This window comes from Coffea arabica, chromosome 3e (genome assembly GCF_036785885.1).
Source record: "Coffea arabica cultivar ET-39 chromosome 3e, Coffea Arabica ET-39 HiFi, whole genome shotgun sequence".
Taxonomy (NCBI): domain Eukaryota; kingdom Viridiplantae; phylum Streptophyta; class Magnoliopsida; order Gentianales; family Rubiaceae; genus Coffea; species Coffea arabica.
In genome coordinates this window covers 2,089,473-2,112,512 of record NC_092315.1, presented here as the reverse complement: position 1 = coordinate 2,112,512, position 23,040 = coordinate 2,089,473, and the positions used below count along the sequence as shown (strand labels likewise).

General features: G+C 37.4%; 4 protein-coding genes and 1 non-coding gene across 7 annotated transcripts; 4 read left to right on the top strand and 1 right to left on the bottom strand.

Moving 5' to 3' along the window:
• The first annotated feature begins 5,668 nt into the window (after positions 1-5,668).
• On the top strand, positions 5,669-9,851 carry LOC113738157 (serine/arginine-rich SC35-like splicing factor SCL28). The gene is made up of 7 exons (XM_027265359.2): positions 5,669-5,968; positions 6,775-6,852; positions 6,991-7,155; positions 7,274-7,332; positions 7,576-7,615; positions 8,990-9,292; positions 9,601-9,851. Exons 1-7 carry the CDS (start codon positions 5,820-5,822, stop codon positions 9,608-9,610), a joined length of 804 nt encoding a protein of 267 aa, XP_027121160.1. The 5' UTR covers positions 5,669-5,819; the 3' UTR covers positions 9,611-9,851.
• Positions 9,852-10,578: 727 nt separating this feature from the next.
• On the bottom strand, positions 10,579-13,079 carry LOC113738155 (NADH dehydrogenase [ubiquinone] 1 alpha subcomplex subunit 8-B-like). Its single transcript, XM_027265356.2, has 3 exons — positions 12,935-13,079; positions 12,530-12,727; positions 10,579-10,985 (listed from the first exon to the last, which is right to left on the bottom strand). Exons 2-3 carry the CDS (start codon positions 12,715-12,717, stop codon positions 10,856-10,858), a joined length of 318 nt encoding a protein of 105 aa, XP_027121157.1. The 5' UTR covers positions 12,718-12,727; positions 12,935-13,079; the 3' UTR covers positions 10,579-10,855.
• A 25-nt stretch (positions 13,080-13,104) lies between these two features.
• LOC113738156 (uncharacterized) lies at positions 13,105-14,740 on the top strand. 3 transcript variants are annotated; one of them, XM_027265357.2, is made up of 3 exons: positions 13,140-13,227; positions 14,017-14,130; positions 14,335-14,740. In XM_027265357.2, the coding sequence occupies exon 3, from the start codon at positions 14,345-14,347 to the stop codon at positions 14,525-14,527; it is 183 nt and encodes a 60-aa protein (XP_027121158.1). In that variant the 5' UTR covers positions 13,140-13,227; positions 14,017-14,130; positions 14,335-14,344; the 3' UTR covers positions 14,528-14,740. The 3 variants fall into 3 exon arrangements, with proteins under 3 accessions (XP_071940328.1, XP_027121158.1, XP_027121159.1); XM_027265358.2 differs by having other exon boundaries at positions 13,178-13,227; positions 14,020-14,130; XM_072084227.1 differs by lacking the exon at positions 14,017-14,130 and having other exon boundaries at positions 13,105-13,227.
• On the top strand, positions 13,876-13,980 carry LOC113738286 (small nucleolar RNA Z107/R87). Its single transcript, XR_003460073.1, has one exon. It is a non-coding gene; the product is annotated as a small nucleolar RNA Z107/R87 (small nucleolar RNA).
• A 1,738-nt stretch (positions 14,741-16,478) lies between the features above and the next one.
• LOC113738154 (probable 1-deoxy-D-xylulose-5-phosphate synthase, chloroplastic) lies at positions 16,479-20,807 on the top strand. Its single transcript, XM_027265354.2, has 10 exons — positions 16,479-16,766; positions 17,098-17,226; positions 17,318-17,482; positions 17,599-17,749; positions 18,147-18,418; positions 18,515-18,788; positions 19,042-19,349; positions 19,462-19,743; positions 19,885-20,169; positions 20,370-20,807. Exons 1-10 carry the CDS (start codon positions 16,629-16,631, stop codon positions 20,517-20,519), a joined length of 2,154 nt encoding a protein of 717 aa, XP_027121155.1. The 5' UTR covers positions 16,479-16,628; the 3' UTR covers positions 20,520-20,807.
• Positions 20,808-23,040: the final 2,233 nt, after the last annotated feature.

Sequence of the window (23,040 nt, the reverse complement as noted above, 5' to 3'; positions counted from 1 at the left end):
AGGGGTGCGTCAGTCAAATTCGAGCAGTACACTATTCAAGCCTACTCGTACTCAATTTGAGTTAAAAAAACTTAAAAGCTCGAGTTTGAATTTAAATTTTCTTTTTTTTTGCTTTACTTGAACTCAAGTTCGCAGTCATGCAAATTAAGTCCAATCGAGTTTAATTCAAGTTCAATCGAGATTGGTCGATCCTAATCGAGCTTTAAAACATATAAATTTATATCTTGTATTATTTCAAACAAAGAACAAAATAGACATTTCACACTAATATATATATATATATATATATCCGTGTGTGTATTGCGTGGATCTTTATTGAATTCAATTAAACTCAATCACCTTTCAAACTTTACATATTAGGCTCGACCTTATCGAGCTCAAACTTGTGTTGACCTTGAGTTCAAACTCGATCAACATGAGTAAATTCACAAGTTACTTAATTAATTCGGCTCATTTCCACTCCTAGTTCAATATTTGATGTAACAGTAAATCGTAGGTATCAGCATTCGTCTCAGCACCTTTTGGTCTTTATTAGATTAGATTTACCAAAGGACAGATTATATGGACTATATATGGCAAAAATTATTTTTTTCTGTTTTCTGCAAGAAATCCTATTAATAGTATTTTCTTAGGTTCAGAATTTATCCAGGCTAAATTGTTCTTTCAAACACGCAAGTGTTGAATTAGTGCTCGAAAGTATGCTGAAGGCCCATTTCTCTGTAATTTTTTAAGGTACTCGAAATAAATAAAAAAATTTTTGGGTTTGATTAATTGAGGAGTGGTGGTGCATGGCATCACGGAGCCTGGGAAAAATGTTTGGAAAATGTCAAATCACCGCATTCTCTTCCGGTTCTTTTTCTTTACTTCAAGAAAATCTCACTCATCTCCTGCTAAAAAAACATTACAAATTTCAAACACTTATTAATGATTGATTGATTGATAATATTTGTCAGGTTAAAATAGTAGTATGATCCGAGCTGGACTCGGGGCAGGGACGGTTGCAGGTGCAACCGTCCCTGCCAATTTTAGCTCATTTCAATTGCGCGTAACATTGGTTCAACTGCGCGTAATTTTTTTTTCACAGGATGTATTTTCACAACAGATAGTGATGGGCCCCACACTTGGCGCGGATTTCGAGTTACATGGTGTTATTTCAGCCGCACAAAATTTTGAGGGCCAATTTTCAGCCGCACAAATTTTTAACCGTGCAGGGACGGTCATACTGATAACCGTTCCTGCCCCAAATCCGAGCTTTGAAACACTTACTTGCTGAACGGGTCCCAACCCAAGTTACGTAAACAGTGAAGCAAAACCGCTTGACGATGAAGCAACTGTGACGACATTTTGCTGGTGAGATGGAGACAATAATCATTGAGGACGAAGATACACCACACGATCGACCTCCCTCCCCTTTTCGCTTCTTTTCTCTCCTTTCTTCTCCCTCTCTCCATGTCTGGCTGGTAGTTCTCCTGTATCCTTTTGTCCCTTGTTAGTGGTTACCATCAAAAGTTTGGATATTTGTTATTTGGTCTCTGTCAAAATGCATTGTGTGAAGCCGAGTGTTGGTGGTTTAGAGCCTATTATCTCCAAATACGGTGTTTCTAAACAGTAAAGGATCCCTCTCCCCCGCAACCAACCCAAAAAAAGAAAAAAAAAAGATGCTATTTTTAATGGCAATTTGCAGCCATTGATTGTTAATAGATTACTTTTTTCATGCTATTGATCTAACATCTTATTCATTCTATATTAAAACGTGTAGATGCATTTTACATGTACAAAAATCTTTTATTATATACTATATAGGGAGAAAGGATCATTATCTTATATAGTGTAAGCACACAGTAGTGTCACTTATTAAAGATTTTAATCAAACTTAATTATTAGGATAAATTGGTCCCAATATATTCTAGAAAAACTTACTTACAATCAATACATAGTTTATCTTTTGAGATTACCCACTAATTATGTAAAATTTAATTTCCACAACTACCACGTATTCTCCTCCTCAACTCCTATCATGCTTTTATACGATAGTTAAATAAATAAAAAAAAAACTTTATTAACGAATAATTTTGTTAAATACATTTATAATTCACAACACATATATTGGAACGTGCTTTAAGTACAAATGAAAAGAAGGCATGGATGCATGTTACATATATTAAGGGGAAAAGTTAGTTTCAAACTTATAAAGAAAAATATTAGTATTTGTTGTTCAACAAAATCCACAATGTAAAACGAAATAAGTATACAATAAGTACGTACTATATGAAAATTAATGCTTTACTAATCAGTAAAGGATAAGGGAGAGAGCATAAGTTATTAAATATATACTTACAAAGCTTCTACATTAAGGATTAACTTTTTATTATACAAAGTTATTCCTACATTAATCAAATCAAAGTCAAAACAAGAAAGTATATTCCTTAACTTCTCTAACTAATTTAGCAAATTTTGAAGATGGACACAATTAGCGTAGATATTGAAATTCAAATTTAAATAAATTAGATCATTTGAGCTTGAAAGTTGAATTTAACTAGGCTCGGTAAAAGTTCATTTAATTTAACACAGCTTTAAACTAGTTAATGATTAAACCAAACTCATTCGTCATAGCATTTGGATGTATAAAACTATTTTTTTTTTGTTTGTTTAATGAAAAGAGAAGCTCTCAATTTTTTTGTTGGGACAACAACTCTTGTCCCTAAGTCCTAAATGTAGTAGGAGTAGGGGTAGGAGTAGGAGAAGGAAAGGGTTCGGATTTCACTCAAATCCAAACAGGAGCAGCTCTTGGAATCTCCAATTATATATAAGTCTAAACGTAACCTTTGCCTCTACTAATTAATACCACCACATCTTTTGCTCCCACTAATTGTTTTCTTTGACGAGCAAGTCTCAGTCTGTTCTGACTTCTGATGGCTGCTGTAGCGGTTGAAGGAATGGTTTCTCGCGCCCTGAATGTCGGTGGCCGAATCGCCCTGTACGCTTCCGGAGGAATTCTCTGCATTGGTGCTTACAAAGCTTGCAACTACATGCACTCAAACAAGACTGCTGCTAACAGCAAGAAGCATCCATCGAAGAAACAAAAATCATGGTGGCTCTTCAAACACCGCTAGGACTCATCCATCATCTGTTGTCCATGTATAATAGATTGCTCATGCATCTTTACTTCAAGAATTTAAAAGCCAAGTTGGGGTTTCTTCAGGAAGAGAAATTAATGTAATGCAAATATTTTTGTGAGATACCACGGATTAATGAATTGTCGTTTCTTTTATAGTACTGTGTTTTATATGTATATGTGTGTGTATATATATTATTGACAGTCTGTGTACCCTGCATGATTTTTTGTTTTCGAGCCTTGTTGTTACGTGGTTTATGCTGTAACCTCTTCTGAATCTGTGAAAATTGATGATATTATTTTATTCGATGAAGTTGCAATCCTCGACACTGCTTTACATGAAATCCTAGCTCTCAGCAAATTACTCGTGCGTTGTTAATTCTCATATGTAAGTAAAGAAGTAAATAGTAATAGTTACAAAAAATTGCAAATTTTGCATCTCATCAACTCAGCAAAGACATTAAATGGAAGAAATTCTTCGAGTGTGGATAGGATAGAAGTCCACAGATTTATTCGAGGCAGTTGCCTTCATTGTATAGCTTTGAATTTTGATACATGAATGAAATGTTGACGTTTCCAGAACAGAGAAAAGAAAAAGAAAAGGATCGAGTCCATCCTGGTGTGTGGTGCTTATGGTGGCTGACCTCTTTGATGCTAATGGAGCATTAAATTTGCAGATTCTGTCGTTTTTCCTTCCAGAAGAAATTTCTAGTTTAATCCTGCACTCACAACTAGTCCCCCACTCTCGGTCCTCTTCCTCCAGGAAAACTCAAATTCTGATTAGGTGGATTCCCCCCATTATTGGCTGGTTCAAGCTCAACTCTTATGGCTATGCTCTTAGTAACACTAGTACAGCAGGCTCCGGGGGTGTCATTCGTCATTCTTCTGGCTGTTGGATTAAGGGATATAGCAGGAAGTTAGGCATTGCATCTAACATCTTAGCTGAGTTTTGGGGCGTTAGGAATGGACTTCAACTTGCTAATAATTGCTATGACACTGAAAATCTCCTTTCTAGAAGTCGAAGTTGACTGCACCGACATTATTTCTCTTCTAAACTCTACTGTCAACTCGATCTGATCATTTCTTACATCCAATTACTATCATGGATTGCAGATGCCGGCTGCTTTCGCAGCTCCAGCAAGCTAGACTCAGGCATGGCTTTCACGAAGCCAACAAGTGTGCAGATGTACTAGCGAAACTGGGTAGCAAACTAGATCAGAATTTTGTGATTCTTGAGTCATGTGCTCGTGAAACTTTCTTTTGCTTTTGATGAGGACACCAGGAGCATCTGTTTTCCCCGTAGTGTTAGGATTGTTTGTAATAGCTAGGTGAAAAAAAAAAAATGGTTTGTGGTACCTTCTTGCTTTTTTCTCGAGTGTTTCCTTTGCATTGATTTGCCACAAACGAATGCAAGCACTTGGTACTTAATTTGCAATGTAATGTGACCAATTTTTTGAGAAGAAAAAGTTTCCATACACAATCCCATACAACCGTGGAGCCAAGTCGAGGCAGCAATGGATATCGGTCGCATCTATTTATAGTATTCGACTATTTGTATGGTAACTCAATTTACTTGACCCGTTTAGTATTTCAGACGATAATAACAGTTGTGGCATAAATTCTATACTACGGGATTAATCCATTAACCTAGAATGAACTTGAAAAAATCCCTAGCCTGTTAAGCATATGCTTCAACATACTTTTTCATCTAACTCATTCATTCTTGTTGTCTGAGAGTTTTTTAAGGACAAAATTAAGAGTACATAATAAAGTCTTTAAAGCATAAAATAAAATCCAAACTTTCAAGACTTGGAGTTTTAACCAAAAAAAGAAAAAAAAAACAACATTTGATGGTAGAAAAATCAAATACATTGTTATTTGTAGTGTTCGGATAAAATCAAATATATATATACGTGGGTTTATAGAAAAAAAGCTATTCATACACATGATTAATGAATGAGGGATGAAAAAATTCATTTTGAAAAATATAAGGGATGGAAAAATTTATTTTTTAAAATGTGAGGAACGAAACAATTCATTTTGTAAAATGTTAGGGACCAAAAAATTCATTTTGTGAAATGTGACGGACTATGGATCAGATTATGTAAAAATTTGATTTGACAATTTTACCCTTAAAAAATGATCACATGCAAGTCACGTGGTGGATTCCGGCAAAAAACTAGTCAGAAACCTAGGTAGGGACCAAATTTGGTCAATTTGAATTTGTAAGGAACGTAAAATTACACTTTTAAAAGTGAGGGACGAAAAAAGTCATCTTGTGAAATGTGAGGGACGTTTTGAACGATTTTTCCTTTTTTTTTTTGAGTAGATGCATTTAAATTGTAGTTAAGACTTGTGTTGCAGTAAATGTTAAATTTTGTCTTCTCATCGTAACCTAAAGAATTTATTTCCTGTTCTAACTTTTCACAATTAGTACAATATATTGTTGTAATTCAATAAAGTTTCTAGCAATTGCTATAAATATTCGTGAGGGGTAAATTGGTAAAGTCACTGTATCATCCATAGCTTTGGCACATTAAAAGTCTCCCTCCAAAACGTCGAGGCATCGGTATTAATCAAACGCACCAAAAGTGAACTAGGGCTCATTGCAACCTCTATCGCTCTTCAAATCTTAGGACTAGGGTTCTGCAAAATTTCCTCTCAAAATTCAAAATTCTCCAAAGAAAGAACGAAAATTTAAAACATGGGAAGGTACAGAAGTCGAAGCCGGAGCCGAAGCTACAGCCCTGCAAGGCGCAAGCGCTATGACGACCCTCGGGACCGGCGCCGGGAACGCCGTAGCTCTCCTGCCCCCTCTGGGCTTCTCGTTCGTAACATCTCTCTTAGCGCAAGGTTGAATTTTCGTATTTGTTTCTAATTGTTTGGTAGAAACTTTTTATGGCAGTTTAAATTTTTTGTTGGTTGGGGGATGTATAGCATCATTGTTTCGCCTCTGAAAAATCATGTTTTTATGCAGTTGGCTATAAAAAAACATCTTGCTTTGTTTATAGATATGTGGATGGTTTTTAGGTGATGTTGCGATTGGGTTCTAGCTATGCTTATAAAATGATTGAGTTACTTGGGGTTTTTTGTTACTTTGAACAATAAATGTATGTGTAAAGCATATTTCTGTTTAGCTGGTAAAATAAATCAGTTTTGTTACTCTTGTCAAAAGCAGTGGTTGTAACCTTGAACTTGTTTTCCCTAGCCTAGTTACTTATTTGTCGTTTTTAGTTTAAATGTGAAGTTCAGCTCTTTGATAGAATTTGATGCTCAACTAGAAATTTATCACAATGGAAGATGAGTTTGATTTTTAGACAGTGACGCTACCATATTCAAGCCTAATTAAGCATGTGGAAATTTGAAAAACTGGTGAATGAAGCTGTCTTTTTAAGAAATCTTTGGTTTTCCTGTTTAGAATTGAAAATGATTATAAAGTTGTTCTGGATTACTTTTTGAATAATTAAACTAACAGAGGCACATCCATCACTTTTTGTATAGTTGAATATGTGTAAGCTTTGCAAGGTAAAATGTATAGGCAGTCATGCTTACCAACACATGCTTTTGGTTTCAGTTTATCCACCCCTTTATCTTCAAATTTTCTCCCAACTCTCTGCCTGCTTATGTGTGGAAGATGATGTAATTCTTGTCCTTTGCAGGCCCGAAGATCTTAGGATTCCATTTGAAAGATTTGGTCCAATAAAGGATGTTTATCTTCCAAAGAATTATTACACTGGGTGTGTTTCATATTGTCAATGTGGAGATTTTGATCTCTCCTTTTGACATGTGTTTACCTCTTACTGCTGCTCTATGTTTTCGTATTTTATGCTGATTAACAATGTATCTAAGATTATTTCCTGCCAAAAAAATGTAAGGGAACCTCGTGGCTTTGGATTCGTGAAGTTTCGCAATCCTGAAGATGCAGCTGAGGCAAAGGCGCATTTGAATCGTTCAGTTATTGGAGGACGGGAGATAAGAATTGTTTTTGCTGAGGAAAATAGGAAAACTCCTCAGGAAATGCGCAAAGTTTCACGTCTGAGGTGTGTCATTGAATCAGTTTCCACCTTTTCCTGTGTTAGTGACTTGCCTGAACAATTGCAGATTCCTTTTTCCTTGTATTGTCTTTACTCATTGTGTCTTTCTCTTAACTTTGTCTAGTAATCGAGGAAGCTACAGGAAGCGGAGTCCATCAAGGTCCCCAAGGCGCCAATATCGCTGTCAGTTTGAACTTCACTCCTTTTCACTAATTTCCTCTTAAGCTTTTTTTCCCCTCTTTTTTTCTTCTTCTGTATTAGAATGCTAACAGTGACATCTATCTATGTATTACTTATGGTATAGATGTGCATGCAGTGCTAGTACCTATCTATTTCTCTGTGTGTCTATGCGTGTACATATATTTTATTTGATATTGTAAAGTACTTTGCAGTTTCCTATTAACTGTTAAATGTTTGGCTTTGCAGCTTACTCACGCTCTCCTTCTCCAACAAGACCTGACTTGAGGTGTGGTTTTGAATTATTTGCAAGTATTGGATTCTTTATGTTGTGTCCATATTTTGGCCTGTCAAAAATTTGGTTATTTTTGTATCTGTCATTGTTCTCTACATAATGAAACTGGAATTTGAGGTGGTCTTTGTTAGCAGTTTCCTTGACCTCTTTACCGGATCTATATTGGAAGTGGTTTTCAATCACTTTTTCTACTAACCAAATAAATGTTTCTCAAGTTATTAAGACTAGTTGTTATTGACTTAAATGTTGCATGTTTAATGTTTAGCCTGTCAAGCAATTTCCTGCATTTTCTTGATATTGATGAGGGGCTGTTGGCATGGTTGAATTGCTGATGCAATGAATTCAAAATTATACAAATAGTCCTGTTCTGGCTTCTGGTTTTATGTTCTTTTTCTTGTTTTAGACGTCTTTGTTTTGCCTTCTGACATGCTTTTATATTTACACTTTTGACTTTTGGTTGCTTGACTTTTTGGATGGCTCACATTGTTTATCTTGTGCATTTCTTGCATTCTTCCACAAGACTTGAATGACATCTCTGGTGGCCTTATGAATGCAGATCCTAATATGAGAAAGAGACTTAAAGTATTCTGGACTAATAAAGACAAAAGAGAAAAGGGATCACAAAATCAAAGAGTGTACTTGCTTACGTACATATCAACGCCTCTCCAGTCTAACCTTCAGTCCTTTTTATGACCTTGGCTTCTAAGGTGTTTACCATAAACTGGAGAACCATCTGGTGTGAAATGGTGTGTAAAATGATTACACTTACAGAACAGCTTCAATTTTTTCTCTTATTGAAATCTTAGCTTGATTTTCTATTGTTGCATACTATCCAGTTAAAGAAAGAATCTAGAGCTTATAGTTGGCCAATGAAAGAACCATCTTCAAAGAAGCAAAGGTTTTTCAAAGTTTTTACTGATTGAGGTGTCGTGAGAATGGCCGTGAAAAGATATTATTGGGTTTCTAGAAGTTGGGGCAAGGAGAGCATTGAAGTTGCTGATCAGTATACACTGCTATAGAGCATTAAAACAGTATTTTGGATGAAAGTTTCATAGTTTTTTTCCAGAAACTCTGGAAAGATGCAGGTAAAGGTCATGCTTCAATCATTAATTTCGAGGCGCTACCAGCTTCTATTATCCTTTATTCCCTTCTTCCTTCCTGGAAGCACTGTTAGGCAAACCTATTTATATTAGCTGTAATATGTAGTGGACTTCTAATTTTTGAGTTGGAAGTGTCTTCCCTTGCTTGAGAAGCATCTTCTTTTCGCTTGGTCTTTGAGCCATTTTCTCTCAGTTCACTTTGGATTATGCACTTTTGGTACTAGCACTTATTAGTTGGGTGATTTTGGTGATGATGTATGATTGAAAGGGGCCGGGATCGTGGTGCACGTGAAGAACGCTACTCTCCTCAAGGATCCAGATCAATTTCTAGATCTGTTTCTCCTAGAGAAGAGAGAAGTTACAGGCCCCATGAGAGATCCCCAAGGCAATCCGGGTCCATTTCACGATCAGCTTCTCCTCGCAATGAGAAACATGACAGGCCAAGCCGCCAACATTCAACTCCAGGAGGTAATGACCACAGAGTTCTTGTTGTTGACCATGTGCCTAGCAGGTCCCAGAGTCCTCGAAGGAACTCTCCTAGTCCATCTAGATCTCGTTCTAGATCCTATAGGTATGTTGGATACTTATTTTTGTTAAATTGATACAGGGATTGGTGAAATAGGACTAGTACCTACCCTGCAAGAGTTTAATATTTTTTTTTTTTTGTGGTAAGTTAGATTATACTGAAAGGGCTGGAAAGTTTCTTTCCAAATGTCATTTTATGTTCTGATTGGTGGACACTTTATCTCGCGTTGGATGTTGACAACTATGACTGCTGGTTCTACTATTAACACCCTCATGGCATTTTTGCTCTTTCTGTGTTTCTTTTTTCTGGCTGCACTAGTTTACATGACCTGATCATTGCTTTTTGTTGTGCAGTCCTCGTTGATGGCTGTTTTGGTTGCATTGTAACCATCTCAAGATTATATCGCTCTGCCTGAAGAAGTGCTGCCTGCGATCTTAGTACCCTGTGATGATGACTGGAGATGTGAAAATTAGACCTCTAGCGGACTGAAATGTCGTCATGTGTTTTTTCGCAACAATATCTGTTTTTCTTTGTTATATTTTTGTTATATTACACTCTTATGCGAATGCTTTATATTTCAGTTTCAAGGATTGTTACTAGTTAACATGGATGTTTCAGTTTCTTATACACTATTCTACTTAAAAGAATCTCTGAGCACATGAATCAAATAGTTACTTTGTGACATAAATGGTTGATTTTGCTCATTTGACGGGAATTTAAAGCTGCTTAAATCTGACTCCGTGATATTTAAGCAGCTTTGCATACATTCGCTGATTCCGTACTCGACTGGTTTTTGTTTAGCGCTATTATCTTCTGAGAGAACGCAAATGTTGGTTTGGTTACAAGATTCGACATTGAGATTTTTAGAGGGCTTCCAAGATTCAGCACTTGTAGTGCGTGCAATTGGTCTTTATGTGGGGCTAATGACTCTCGAGAGTATGCAAACATTGGTTTATCTAAAAGGTTGCTAAGTTTTGAGGGTCTAGAGAGCTCTACAACTGTCAAGTAGTGGGAAACTTGTTCATCTTTAAGATGCACTATGGCCGTTGAAATACGGCATGGAAAAATGAAGAGTCTGACGTGCTGCCATTCTTCAATTGCATGCTGCAGCATATATGTAGACTGGTGTGGATCAGAAACATGCTCCACTCAGGGGGGCTCACTTTATCTAACATCCAGGTTCACGGATGATGCTGAGATATGAATATCACTGGGCATATAATGTTGCAATAGAAAATAGCGTTCCACCTATAACTTGCGACCTGCAGAGCAAGAAACTCCGGAGACAGTAATTGAAGCCTGAGTTTAGGTTTCCAGATCACAATCTGTAGTTACTGGAGTCAAAAGGGTTCTTCGTTTAAATTCAGAGCTCTCACAAGTGAATTTGAGTATCCACAACATATGGGATGATGAAGGTTGCAACACTGTTCAAGAGGCAATTTGCATGTTTGGGAAACAGTACATCTCGAAGATAACAACACAACCATAACATTGGTATTTAAAACCAGAAGAGGATCAAGTGCAAGTACTTTTAACATAAAAAATCTGCTTATAGCAGATCTGCTGAAATTATTATGTTGATCAGCTGCTGTTTCACTTGGCAATCATTCAGAGAGGGCATGCCTTCTCAAATTCCTTTTGCTCTTTGCGACATAATTCAAACTCATTTGTGTGGTAGTACATGCACCCAGCATAAGCATCCATCTCTTTAGTGCACCTTTGATGAAGATCCTTCAACCTGCGAAGGCAGATTAAAAGCATTAAAGCTTTTCCTTGATATCTAAGCATTGGTCTTTTACTCTATAATTTTTTTTAATAATGAGAGGATTACAACCAAATAATAAAAATCTTCAGGCATATAACGCATCATATGTCAACCTTATGACCTTGATGACCTCAATAACCAAATTTAGTTTACTTCAGTCGAGATTTACTCAAGTGGAGAAAACACAGATAATCATGCTTTAGCACACATCATTTCCTCTGCCAGCATCATTAGATAATTTTACCACCAAAGAGGAGAAAGATTGCTCTAGGAGTCTGAATAACTTGTACCTGATAATAAAGATATAACTGGCTACTTCACTGCCTCTCCACATTCCCCACCAATCCCACACCCACCCCCCAAGAGGAAAGAAAACCCCGATCGAAGAACCAAAGTTAAAAGTGAAGAATGTCTCCAATATATACTGGATAGACCAGACAATTAATGGCTACATATGCTTGTGTCTATCTTATGCACAACCTACTTTCTCCTAGAAGCATGATATAGCACATACTCATTTAGGCGCAGTTCGCTTTGTCCTACTAAAAAGGTTTTAATCTTTGCATGCCAACAACGCTACTTTAATAGTCGTTTGCAAAAGAGGGGCTGGACTACCCATCCGTACTTAAAAGCATTCATGTAATGCTTACTGCCAAGCAGGGCACGGCACGGCACAACTATGAGCTAGAATTATTTTGGTGGCACTGGAATAAATCCCAGCCCAAAATCCTTGCTGGGACAGAGTAGCTAAAGAGACAGAGGCTCCAACAACTTTGCAATTACATCCAGTTGCCAAGATAAAAATCCCAGCCCAAAATCCTTGCTGGGACAGGGTAGCTAAAGAGAGAGAGAGACTCCAATAACTTCGCAATTACATCCTGTTGCCAAGATAAATTTACGAATCCAAGTTTGAGGGAATTGCACTGCATTCTCCCTAAAAGGCTGAAAGGTGATGAAAACTAGTGTTTGTCGTAACATGATGCTATCACTTTAGAAACCATTCTAGGCAATAGGTTTCAACTGGCATAAACCTGTGTCCCCATGAAGGATCAATTGAGGGTATAACTAAAAAAGAAACAAATGACCTAGATGAGTTATAACCAATGAACCTGAAAAGGATAAGGAGAAACAGGGAACACAGAAAATCTTTCACTAAGCCAAAAAATGGACAGCCAGAAAGAATCACACATTATCAAAATGATATAAGCCCTATTCTATGCTGCAGTCAACAAATAATATCCACATTTTGACTGATCATAATTCCAATATCCCCAAGCTCCCCCAATAAAGAACCTCCAAAGTCCAATTCCAGCAGTCTAACTAGCAAAAAATCCACATTTCAAAAATTTTATTGAAATCCCATTTCTCCTATAAACTTCATTATCTTCCATAAACTAGCGCATAAAATTTCCCATCCCGATGACAATTCAAATTAATTAACTAATCAAGTATTGCTGAAATATGAAAACAAATTAACCATCCATAAACAGAACCAAATACTCAAGTTTCTAGCTTACAGGCTAAGAACACAGCGGGTGACTTGATGGCCTTTGTCAAGGCATTTTTCGGGGTTCGGATCATCCTTCTTGCACTTCAAAAACGCCACATTCGCATCACGGCACCTTGTTGCTATGTGCTTTGAAGCTGCCATCAAAACTGCCGATGTGGGGATCGGATTTCCTGCTGCATCCACCGTACTACCCATTCTCCAAATGCTTTTTCATCAAACCGAAACAAGGAAACCGATAAAAGAAAGAAACCCAGTAAAGATTTTAGTCACTTTTTCTTATGATTGAAACAAATTTTTGTTCTTGGAAATGAAAAACCTACATGCAACAATTTAAAAAAATGGAAAAGAATATGGTACACTAAAAGAATTGGCATTTATGGTTTGGAGATGGAAATTAAAAGGAAATTTGCACCTTTTACCCTTTCCTCAAATGTGGGTTCAAGCTGAAATTGTCCAAAGATCGAATTTTTTAACTTCAGAATTTTAGGGCAAGCAGTGAAGTGAGAAGTGAGAAGAAGAAATGCGCTTTGGCTGTGCTAAAATGCGCACTTATCTTACTATGGCAATAAGTCTGTTGTTAGGGGTACTTTTGTCTTTCCGAGAAATATGCCATCGAGCGGTTTTATAAGGGTTCCAAACTTGCTGAATTCAATACTGGAAGTAAAGAAGGCACGGTGGTGGGGGAAGAAAGAACGTATTTTTGCAGTGAGTTCTTTTAGTTTTTCATGATTAATTTCGAGTATTTTGTTGCATATAAAAGTTGTTTTCTTCATCGAATGATCTTTATAATCTCAGCATAAATGTCAATTTTCGTTGAAGTGTTTATTGCTGTTTCTGTATTTATATCTATGCAAATGTTTGGATTCTTGAATATTCTTTTATGAGCAATAGAATTCAAAGGGTTCTGTGTCCAAATCTAAAAGCAGAGTTTATAGAAGTATTGAAACCCATTTACAAAGCAGAAAGCTTTTCTGAAAATAACGGGAAGATTTTGTGTCTGGTGTAAAAAAGAAAAAAAAAGTTTATTATGCTCTTTATTATTTGGCTTTTCTCAGGAAGGAGAAACTTTAGGACTAAAAGAATGCTGTTGGAATTGCGGTTAAGGGAATAAACTGTTACGATACTTGTTAGATGTCTAAGTTAGAAAAACCCACAACATTTCTCGTAAAGCTGTGTGATTGATGCTAAAAATTCTGGTGAAACAATTGAGTTTTTGAAATTTAGTTAGTAACCTGAAATTTTTTAGAAATACGTTCAGAGTCTCATAAATATCGTTTTGTCTGCATACCTGTGTTCTCGCTGTGGAACTGTGAAATGTGCTAGCATGGTTTGGTTATGTTGTTTCTGTTGAAAGATTGCAATGATGATTAGTAACGTTCAAGCTCAACAGACCGGATTGCACAAGGCTTCTGTACTTTAAGGGCTTATGCATGTCGATTTTCTCTTTACCAAGCGATCTCCATTTTCTGAATCTAAAGGTGTCTTTGTGCATAGGAGGTTGCTGGCCTGGATTTTTATGTGAGATTTCCTTGCGTTGATAGAATTCATAGGTGACAGGGGTTACGTTTTGGATTCATCCGATTATTATCAATATCCTTGTTAATTTTGGTATGCCATTTCTAACTGCAACTTTTGTTCTCTGGTCTGGTTATAATCTGCCTTTTACTTTAAAATGCTAAAAAAGGGTTTGTCTTCCATGAATGATGACATAATTGTAATATGGACGTTTGTTTTCTGGGTTTTTAATTGGATGGGGTTCTGTTATGGGTACTGTTTGACAGAGTTTGATGTTTGCTTTGTTTCTTATTTTAGCTTGTACCAAATGGGTGACAAGAAGAAGGCAGGTTCAATTCTAGTGAGGCTTGTCTCTGCAGCTGGTACTGGATTCTTCTATGTGGTTAGGAAGAGCAGGAGGTTTCAGAATACCCAGGCCAAGCTTGAGTTTCGCAAGTATGATCCTCGTGTGAAGCGCCATGTTCTCTTCACTGAGGCAAAGATGAAGTGAGAGACGCGCAGAGTATTTACTCATGGCGATTTAATATCGTTGCCTGTTACATGTGAATTAAATTTTACATGAAAGAAAGCGCATAGTTGTGAAGACAATTTTGGTATTTGCTGTATGATGGTTTGACTGTAATATCATGGCAAACTTGTAGCTGAAGCTGGACGACTCTACATTCTTTTAGATTAATAACAGACCTGCAACTTTGGGATGTTATTATCTGCTTCTCCAATATCTAATTCCAGAATTTCTTTGGGCTTTTCAAATTTAGAAGAATACACTTTTGATGCGGGTTGAGCCATTAATTCATGCCTTTACTTGTCTTCATGGTATTTGTGGCTCTGCAATTTCCCCCCGTCATCTTCATAATCCGGAGGTTAGTCTTACTCTTGGCAATTAGGTAAGGTGTATCTATTCCGGAATAGGATATACAGCAAGCCCCTTGGTGATGACAATCTTCAGATTGTCTAACTCTGCTTGGCTATTTCAGGGGTCATGTAAATGTCCTGAAGCTGCATGTGGGGTGTTCATTTGGGTGTCTTTGAACCTTGGTTCTTGAGGGTGACATGTTCTTGAATCCAATTTAGTTGACTTGTGTAGTTGTCAGCAAAAAGGCAGAGTGAAGCGTGATTGAATTTTATACTGGCAGATTTAGATGATCCGTGCGGTTCAGTTCATCTAGTTGATTTGGTGCCGTATAAAATTGGAGTATAAGGATTGATTTTTTCTTGACCATCAATTCAAGTTATCATGAATAATTAATATAAAGTTGTATTCTATTTAATGTAAGGATGTTTTAGAAAAATAATAATCTAATTTATTTTTCCAACAAAGTTAACTACTTTTTTTTAAAACTGTGTGAAAAAAAAATAAAGACCATCAAAATAGGATTTCAACTGCGTGAAAAAAAAAACTATAACCGGCGGAGGGAGTACTATAATAACACATCAACGGATCGCCTTGCATCAACATGTATCATGAAGGCCGCGATTCCTATGCTTTTGGCACCACCTGCATATTAATCACTGGTCACTTAGCATAATCGACTCCTAAGATGGTATGGTATCCATTCAAGATGGGTGATTAGGTAGGAAATCTGAACATTAAAGAGTATAATGATGGCTGATAATACAAGCACATATAATTGTTTCAATGGAAGCACTGAATTGAGAGATAAATGCTAATAATGAGCAAGATAGGGCACTAAAAAGCAAAAAGAGAAACATCTTAAAAAAAATTTTAGTGGGAAATGGGGAATGCATTCAATTTAATTAAATGCTTCCACGCGTTAGCTGCACCACAGTGCGCCCCATTCTGTAGTATTCCATCTTTCGTTTATCGCATAGATGGAAAAAGTTGGGCAGGCAGACGCAGATCCTGCAATTGCACTTTTTCTCCGGACAACAAGGTGCACTTTAAGGTGGCAAATGCAGGACCAATGAATTTGATTAGCCAAGTCAGAAGCCTGAAATCTTTTCATTAGACAGCTTTTAATCCTTGTATTTGGAGAATTATTTACTTACCTTAACCAACTTGAAAGTGGAACTGGATCCTATCAAAAATCAGAGTCAAATATACAACTGACATTTGACACCACTTCTTCCCTAGTTGAAGAAAAGATGGAAAAACACATAGAATCTATCCAGGCCATAGTGCTCCTACGTTATCACCACATCTCTCTATCCATTTGGGATTTCTTCCAACGTGGCCCAATCAAAAGATACCAGACCATTTGACTCCTGCATCACTTTCCAATTTTGCAGTATAAATAGGTCCACAGCAACTTTCTTCAATTCTGCACTTTCAGTTCACAGAGAAGAAGATTCATACATCCCTCTAGTCTGCAATCCACATTCTCCACCCACAATCCGCCATTTCAGCACGATCATTTGCAGTTCTTGCCTTCTAATTTCACACACAGCACACACACTTCATCCAGTCAGAGCTCATTGCTTCTTTCTTTTGCCATTCTTACCTTGTATAGCAGCAGTGAAACCAGAACTGATCCCTGGAGCTGGAATCATATCTTGGGTTGCTTTTCTTGTCAACCCTTTTGTTCATTTTTATTGGGTTTTCAAGCTTAGGCCTATAAAGTGTATGCATCATGGCTTTAAGTACATTTGCGTTCCCTGCAAATTTAAGCGGGGCAGTCGTCTCAGATTCCATAAAGCGGAGTCTTCTCTATTCTAGCTGGCTCTATGGGACAGATCAGCATCTTCATTTTCAATCCATGAATAACCAGGTTTGACATCTTTCTGATGATTTAGCTCAAAATAAAATCTTTACAAAACTATCATTGAATGGATATCCTGATCGCCCCTTTTGGATAAAAACTAGTTTTTGATTCCTTCTCACCTGATCACGCCGTTTAACTTGTATTTGTGCGCTTTTTCGTTTGTGTTTGTTCTGTCGGTACTGATAACTTTGTGCTTACCATTGCTGTTATTAAATTGACATTGAATTATCTGTTGTTCTTCTTGCATTTTGTTGAGAGGTACTGTGTTTATCATCACATATCTTAGTATTGGACTTCTTGAATGAAACGTTGGTTTTGGACTCATTTTGTTGTAAAGGTCACAAAAAAGTCCAGTGGAGTTCGGGCATCACTGTCAGAAAGAGGGGAGTATTACTCGCAGAGACCACCAACTCCTCTACTGGACACTATCAATTATCCAATTCACATGAAAAATCTTTCTACTAAGGTGACTACATGTTTGATGAAGTTGTGTAATAATGATTGCTTGTAATGTATATTATTAACTGTCTGAAATTTAAAGCAATTTCTTGATTCAGGAATTGAAACAACTTGCAGATGAACTGCGTTCAGATATCATTTTTAATGTTTCAAAGACTGGAGGTCATCTTGGTTCGAGCCTCGGTGTTGTTGAGTTAACTGTGGCTCTTCATTACGTATTCAACTGCCCCCAAGATAAGATACTTTGGGATGTTGGTCATCAGGTAATGATTTAACCTTGATGGAGAGTAGACTATATGGATGGTGTAGTTTCTAAATTGTTTTATGCCTCTAAATTGTTTAATGAAGGTTAACAATGGTCTTCTATTCTATTCTGCAGTCCTACCCTCATAAGATTTTAACTGGGAGGAGAGACAAAATGCCAACTTTAAGACAGACAGATGGACTGTCAGGGTTCACTAAGCGATCTGAAAGTGAATATGATTGCTTTGGTGCTGGTCACAGTTCTACCACCATCTCTGCTGGCCTAGGTAATTTGTTTCTTCTGGTCAAGAATTGAGTTTGGAATTGGTAGAATTTTTACATTAACTGAAAAGGACCTCAATGTTTAAGTTATATATGAAAATCCTTTTCAAGAAATGCATGCTTTGTAGATTGAATTTTGTATCCTTTGACATGAAAATTAGTACTTTTATTTTAGTGAAATTTCAGGTTCTACTAGCAGGGAGGGGGGGGGGGGTTCTGGATTCTTTTGGCATAGTTGTTTGTGCTGTAAATATCCATGAAAACCTATCCTACTTCATCTCACTCCAGTAGATGTCCCTTTATTGCGCAGCATGACAATAGCTCTTTATTGATATTATTAATCTTTATTCTAGTTAACTATTAAGATCCAGCATATGATTCTTTTAGATTTTTTGTGGGCAGGAATGGCTGTAGGAAGGGATTTGAAGGGAAGAAAAAACAATGTGGTTGCAGTTATTGGTGATGGTGCTATGACAGCAGGTCAGGCTTATGAAGCCATGAACAATGCTGGATACCTGGATTCTGACATGATCGTTATTCTGAATGACAACAAACAAGTATCCTTGCCCACTGCGACACTAGATGGGCCCATACCTCCAGTAGGAGCTCTGAGTAGTGCTTTGAGTCGGTTGCAGTCCAACAGGCCTCTTAGAGAACTAAGAGAAGTTGCCAAGGTTTGAATACTTCAATAGGACAAAGAATGTGGCAAGCTTTTCTTTTCTGCCCTGGGTTAATGTGGATAACATTTTTTCTGGTAATGGAAAATGCAGGGGGTTACCAAGCAGATTGGTGGTCCAGTGCATGAGCTTGCAGCAAAAGTTGATGAATATGCTCGTGGCTTGATCAGTGGTTCTGGATCCACTCTATTTGAAGAACTTGGGTTTTATTATATTGGTCCGGTAGATGGTCACAACATTGATGATCTCGTTACAATTCTTAAAGAAGTTAAGAGTACTAAAACAACTGGTCCAGTGCTGATCCATGTTGTGACTGAGAAAGGCAGAGGTTATCCATATGCTGAAAAAGCTGCAGACAAGTACCACGGTAAAGTATACCTTGGACTTACAAAGTTGCAGAATTATTGTCAGATCAAGTTAGATTGAGAATTGAGAATTTATTGTTTTTGAAAACTCATCATCCAGGACTTACTTTCTCTGAATTTGAAAAAAAAAAAATCAATTAGTAGATCTTGATCAGGGAGGTGCTGAACATGATGTGAGACAACCTGATGTATCATTTGCATGCATGCAGTTTTTTAATTTAATAAAAAGCTCATTAGCAGATTTGCCTTTTGCAGGAGTTGTGAAGTTTGATCCAGCAACAGGAAAGCAATTCAAAACCAGTGCCAAAACTCAGTCTTACACAACATACTTTGCAGAGGCTCTGATTGCTGAAGCAGAAGTAGACAAAGACATAGTTGCAATCCATGCAGCAATGGGAGGTGGAACAGGCTTGAACATTTTCCTTCGTCGTTTCCCAACACGATGTTTTGATGTTGGGATAGCAGAACAGCATGCTGTTACCTTTGCTGCTGGTTTGGCCTGTGAAGGCCTAAAGCCTTTTTGTGCAATCTACTCATCTTTCATGCAAAGGGCCTATGACCAGGTAAGCCAAGACGCTTCCCACTTTGTCCAATTCAATTTTTATAATCTACAATGATTGTCATTTTTTTTTTTAGCTTGCAGATCTGTTAACTCAATGGCTTTGCTTATATTAGGTAGTGCATGATGTGGATTTGCAAAAGCTGCCAGTGAGGTTTGCAATGGACAGAGGTGGTCTGGTTGGAGCAGATGGTCCTACACATTGTGGGGCTTTTGATGTAACATTTATGGCATGCCTTCCAAACATGGTGGTGATGGCTCCTTCAGATGAAGCTGAACTATTTCACATGGTTGCTACTGCTGCTGCCATAGATGATAGACCTAGCTGCTTCCGTTATCCTAGAGGGAATGGGATAGGTGTAGAGTTGCCGCTGGGAAACAAAGGCATTCCTCTTGAGGTATGGTTAAACATTTTTATTTATTTATTTATTCGGTATGGTTAAACACTTCATTTAAGTGTCCAAGTGCTGAAGGGAACTTCAAGAAACTGAGCTATGTGAATCTAAACTGATATTTACACAAAAAAAAAAATTTTTCAGGTTGGGAAAGGTAGAATATTGATTGAAGGGGAAAGAGTGGCTCTCTTGGGCTATGGAACAGCAGTTCAAAGCTGTTTGGCTGCAGCTACCTTAGTAGAAGCCCATGGTTTGCGGCTAACAGTTGCAGATGCACGCTTCTGCAAGCCATTAGATCATTCTCTCATACGCAGCTTGGCAAATTCTCATGAGGTCTTGATTACTGTTGAAGAAGGATCAATTGGCGGTTTTGGATCTCATGTTGCTCAGTTTATGGCTCTTAATGGGCTTCTTGATGGAAAATTAAAGGTATGAATTTGAGGTTCCATGAGATTCTTAGATCAGTTAATCTAGTATCTAATGCAATTGTCAACTAGTTTAGGTAAAAGGGATGTTAAAGGCTAGCTGATTCGTATGCCCTGAACTTCAAAATGGCTTGAATTTACACGTCGTAGTCAATCACCAATCTTGCTTAAAAGAACTAATTAGCCTCTTTGAAACTTTTACAGTGGAGGCCACTGGTACTTCCTGATCGGTATATTGACCATGGATCTCCAGCTGATCAAGTGGAAGAAGCTGGTCTGACTCCATCTCATATTGCAGCAACTGTATTTAACATACTTGGACAAAAAAGAGAAGCTCTAGAAATCATGTCATGAATGTATGGTTTTAGTTTGTCTGAAATATCCGTACAAAATATAATATAGTGAAAATTGGACTTCAATCTTTCATCACCTAGAATGTAGTCTTAGCTTAATATGCAAAGTTATGTCACTAGATATTGATGCAGAAATTAGCCAAAAACATTGAGCATCCCCGTGTAACATACATGCATACATTAGCATAGCACCTATACATCCCCTACATTTTCCCTGCCCTGGTTTGTCCAAGATTTGAACATTTTTCCTTGAATGGCTGCCTGCCGAATTTCAGTTAAGGCTTTTGGATATTGTACTACTATATTCCCTTGAACGAAAAAGAAATTGCAATTCAGGAAATAAGTTTGTATGCATCCGAAGTAAATTTCCTAAAGATAGTAGAATAAGAAAACATTTTATTAATACGACTTGGCAATTGGAAAAAGAACAGAATTTGAAATCTACTGTTAAGGACACTATGAAGGGGTTCTGGGCTAAGCATCGAACTTGCGTCTTCGAACAATAGATGAATTGCACTTGACCAGTGGAATATGATGATTGCTCAGTGGATTCTTTTGACCTCAAGAAATCAAAAGATGTCTAAATGTAGTAAACTCCCCAAGAAAAAGAGGAAAGCCTAATGCCTTGAAAACTTTAGGATTTGTCTAGCTTATAATTGGAGGATGTGGCTGAATAGGAGTAGAAAATGTGCACACTTTAGGGTCAAAATTTAAAGTGCATGGCGCACTTCTGGTCACTTCAGTTTGGCAAGTGTCTATTCTATCTTTCCACACGGGGAAGTATGATATGATAGGACCGCCATGCAATCTGTGGCACCGGCAGGAGGAAGAATCAGCACAAGTACTAGGACACTAGAGGTAAATCTAGTCTCTGTCCATTGTATGTGTTGGCCACATTAGGCGACAATGCAACATGGCCACAGAAATAAGTTACTTCTTAAAGATGGTTCGTTTTCTTGATTTTAATAAATATTTCATGTTTGTGGCTATCATTTATATGATTTTTAGTTGTTTTTTTATAGATAAACTTTTGGCAAAATAATGAACGGAGGAGTTTTATAATTCGAGTACGTTCCATTTGTCTCAGAGACTTTGTCGCAAAATTGTTAGGTTTTGGGTTCAAATTTTCCATCGCTCTCTTTCTCTCTCTGCTTCTTAACTTTCATCCCCAACTCCAGTGGGAAAAAAAATTTTAAAAACAAAAAAGATCCAAAACCGCCAATATGAGAAGGCCTAATGATAAAGAAAAATCAGGTACTCGAGGACATGAGACAACTTTAAACTTTCATCAGCATAAAACTGGCTAGTTTGTGGCAAATTAAAAAAGTAATTGCGCACTTCACTTGTAATAAAAGCCTAATATCCAAGAATTCAAGGATAATAGTGCGATTCGAATCTCGGTCCACTCTTTAATTGAACTCAATGATGGATGTGACAGAGTCAAAGGTTGTTGCAATTGCTGCCACTTGTTTTCAGTCTCATTGAAGAGTTTTGCTTCCCTGAGATCATTCAGCCAAGAAACTGCTAAACCGATCAAAAGCAATTCTGCTCTCAGACAGCAAACGGAACAGAAAGTTAATGGAATCATCAAAGAAGTTCGGAAAGCGCAAGGCAAGAGTCTTAGGACGACAAGCCCACAACAAACAAGAAACCAGATGAATTGACGAATATCCACAATCCAATGTTAACTTCAATGTCTCCACGTCAACAGCAGCAGCACAGACTTGAAGGGGAAACAGAAGGTCGTCCGTTACCTTCACATAGAAAGGTGCGGGGTACTTTATGTGGAGTGAAACTGTCAATGGGGTCAAATCTGATAGCATTTTGTTCAACTTGATAAACCAATAGTGCTCGACTGGCATATGCAAGATAAACGACACACCATTTGAGTTTGATTTTTAGGCAAGATGACACAATTTGTCACCAAAGACGGATTGGCCAGGATTTCTAATTCATCAAAACTAGTATCCAAGAAAGTGAGATTTGGAGTATCAATCTCTACTTTCTCGGGCGGTGGTTTTGAACTAGAGAAAATGTGGACGATTTCGATGTGCTTCAGGCAGTGACTTACAAGGTTATTTTTATCAAATCCAAAGAAACTATCGACCTTGAGAAACTCAATATGCGGAAACCTGTTCACCAAGGTACTGAAAAACGTAGGTCTGAGACATGTCGAGTTCAATGACAGCTTCTTCAACTAATTATTTTGAGCACGTGCATGCAACTCATGTACTTGGTGCGGAAGCCGGCATCGGCAATTAAGACATAGCTCTGTTAATGAAGAAGAAGATGAAGATTCATCATCTCCAAAGATGATATTCTCCGGTAAAGTATACATTAATGTACTCCCCCAAATTTGCTCGACAGAGATCCGAAGCACCTTCAGGCCTTTATCTACAGCTATTCCCAGCCATCTGTCAATTAGAAGATTGTCAGCAGGGTTGGTCAAAATCATAGAAAGATTTTTCCTCTTGAATATGATCTCCCTATCTTCCCAATGTGCTGCTGACATAATTCTCGAA

What these genes read in the sequence shown, in the direction of transcription:
- LOC113738157 (XM_027265359.2), top strand. Translation starts at nt 5,820, where the DNA reads ATGGGAAGGTACAGAAGTCGAAGCCGGAGCCGAAGCTACAGCCCTGCA. An exon ending in CCAAAGAATTATTACACTGG is followed by an intron (nt 6,853 to 6,990) that starts GTGTGTTTCATA and finishes AAAAAATGTAAG; the next exon opens with GGAACCTCGTGGCTTTGGAT. An exon ending in CGCAAAGTTTCACGTCTGAG is followed by an intron (nt 7,156 to 7,273) that starts GTGTGTCATTGA and finishes AACTTTGTCTAG; the next exon opens with TAATCGAGGAAGCTACAGGA.
- LOC113738155 (XM_027265356.2), bottom strand. Translation starts at nt 12,717, where the DNA reads ATGGGTAGTACGGTGGATGCAGCAGGAAATCCGATCCCCACATCGGCA. An exon ending in ACCCGCTGTGTTCTTAGCCT is followed by an intron (nt 10,986 to 12,529) that starts GTAAGCTAGAAA and finishes CTGCCTTCGCAG; the next exon opens with GTTGAAGGATCTTCATCAAA.
- LOC113738156 (XM_072084227.1), top strand. Translation starts at nt 14,345, where the DNA reads ATGGGTGACAAGAAGAAGGCAGGTTCAATTCTAGTGAGGCTTGTCTCT.
- LOC113738154 (XM_027265354.2), top strand. Translation starts at nt 16,629, where the DNA reads ATGGCTTTAAGTACATTTGCGTTCCCTGCAAATTTAAGCGGGGCAGTC. An exon ending in TGAAAAATCTTTCTACTAAG is followed by an intron (nt 17,227 to 17,317) that starts GTGACTACATGT and finishes TTCTTGATTCAG; the next exon opens with GAATTGAAACAACTTGCAGA. An exon ending in ACAAAGGCATTCCTCTTGAG is followed by an intron (nt 19,744 to 19,884) that starts GTATGGTTAAAC and finishes AAAATTTTTCAG; the next exon opens with GTTGGGAAAGGTAGAATATT.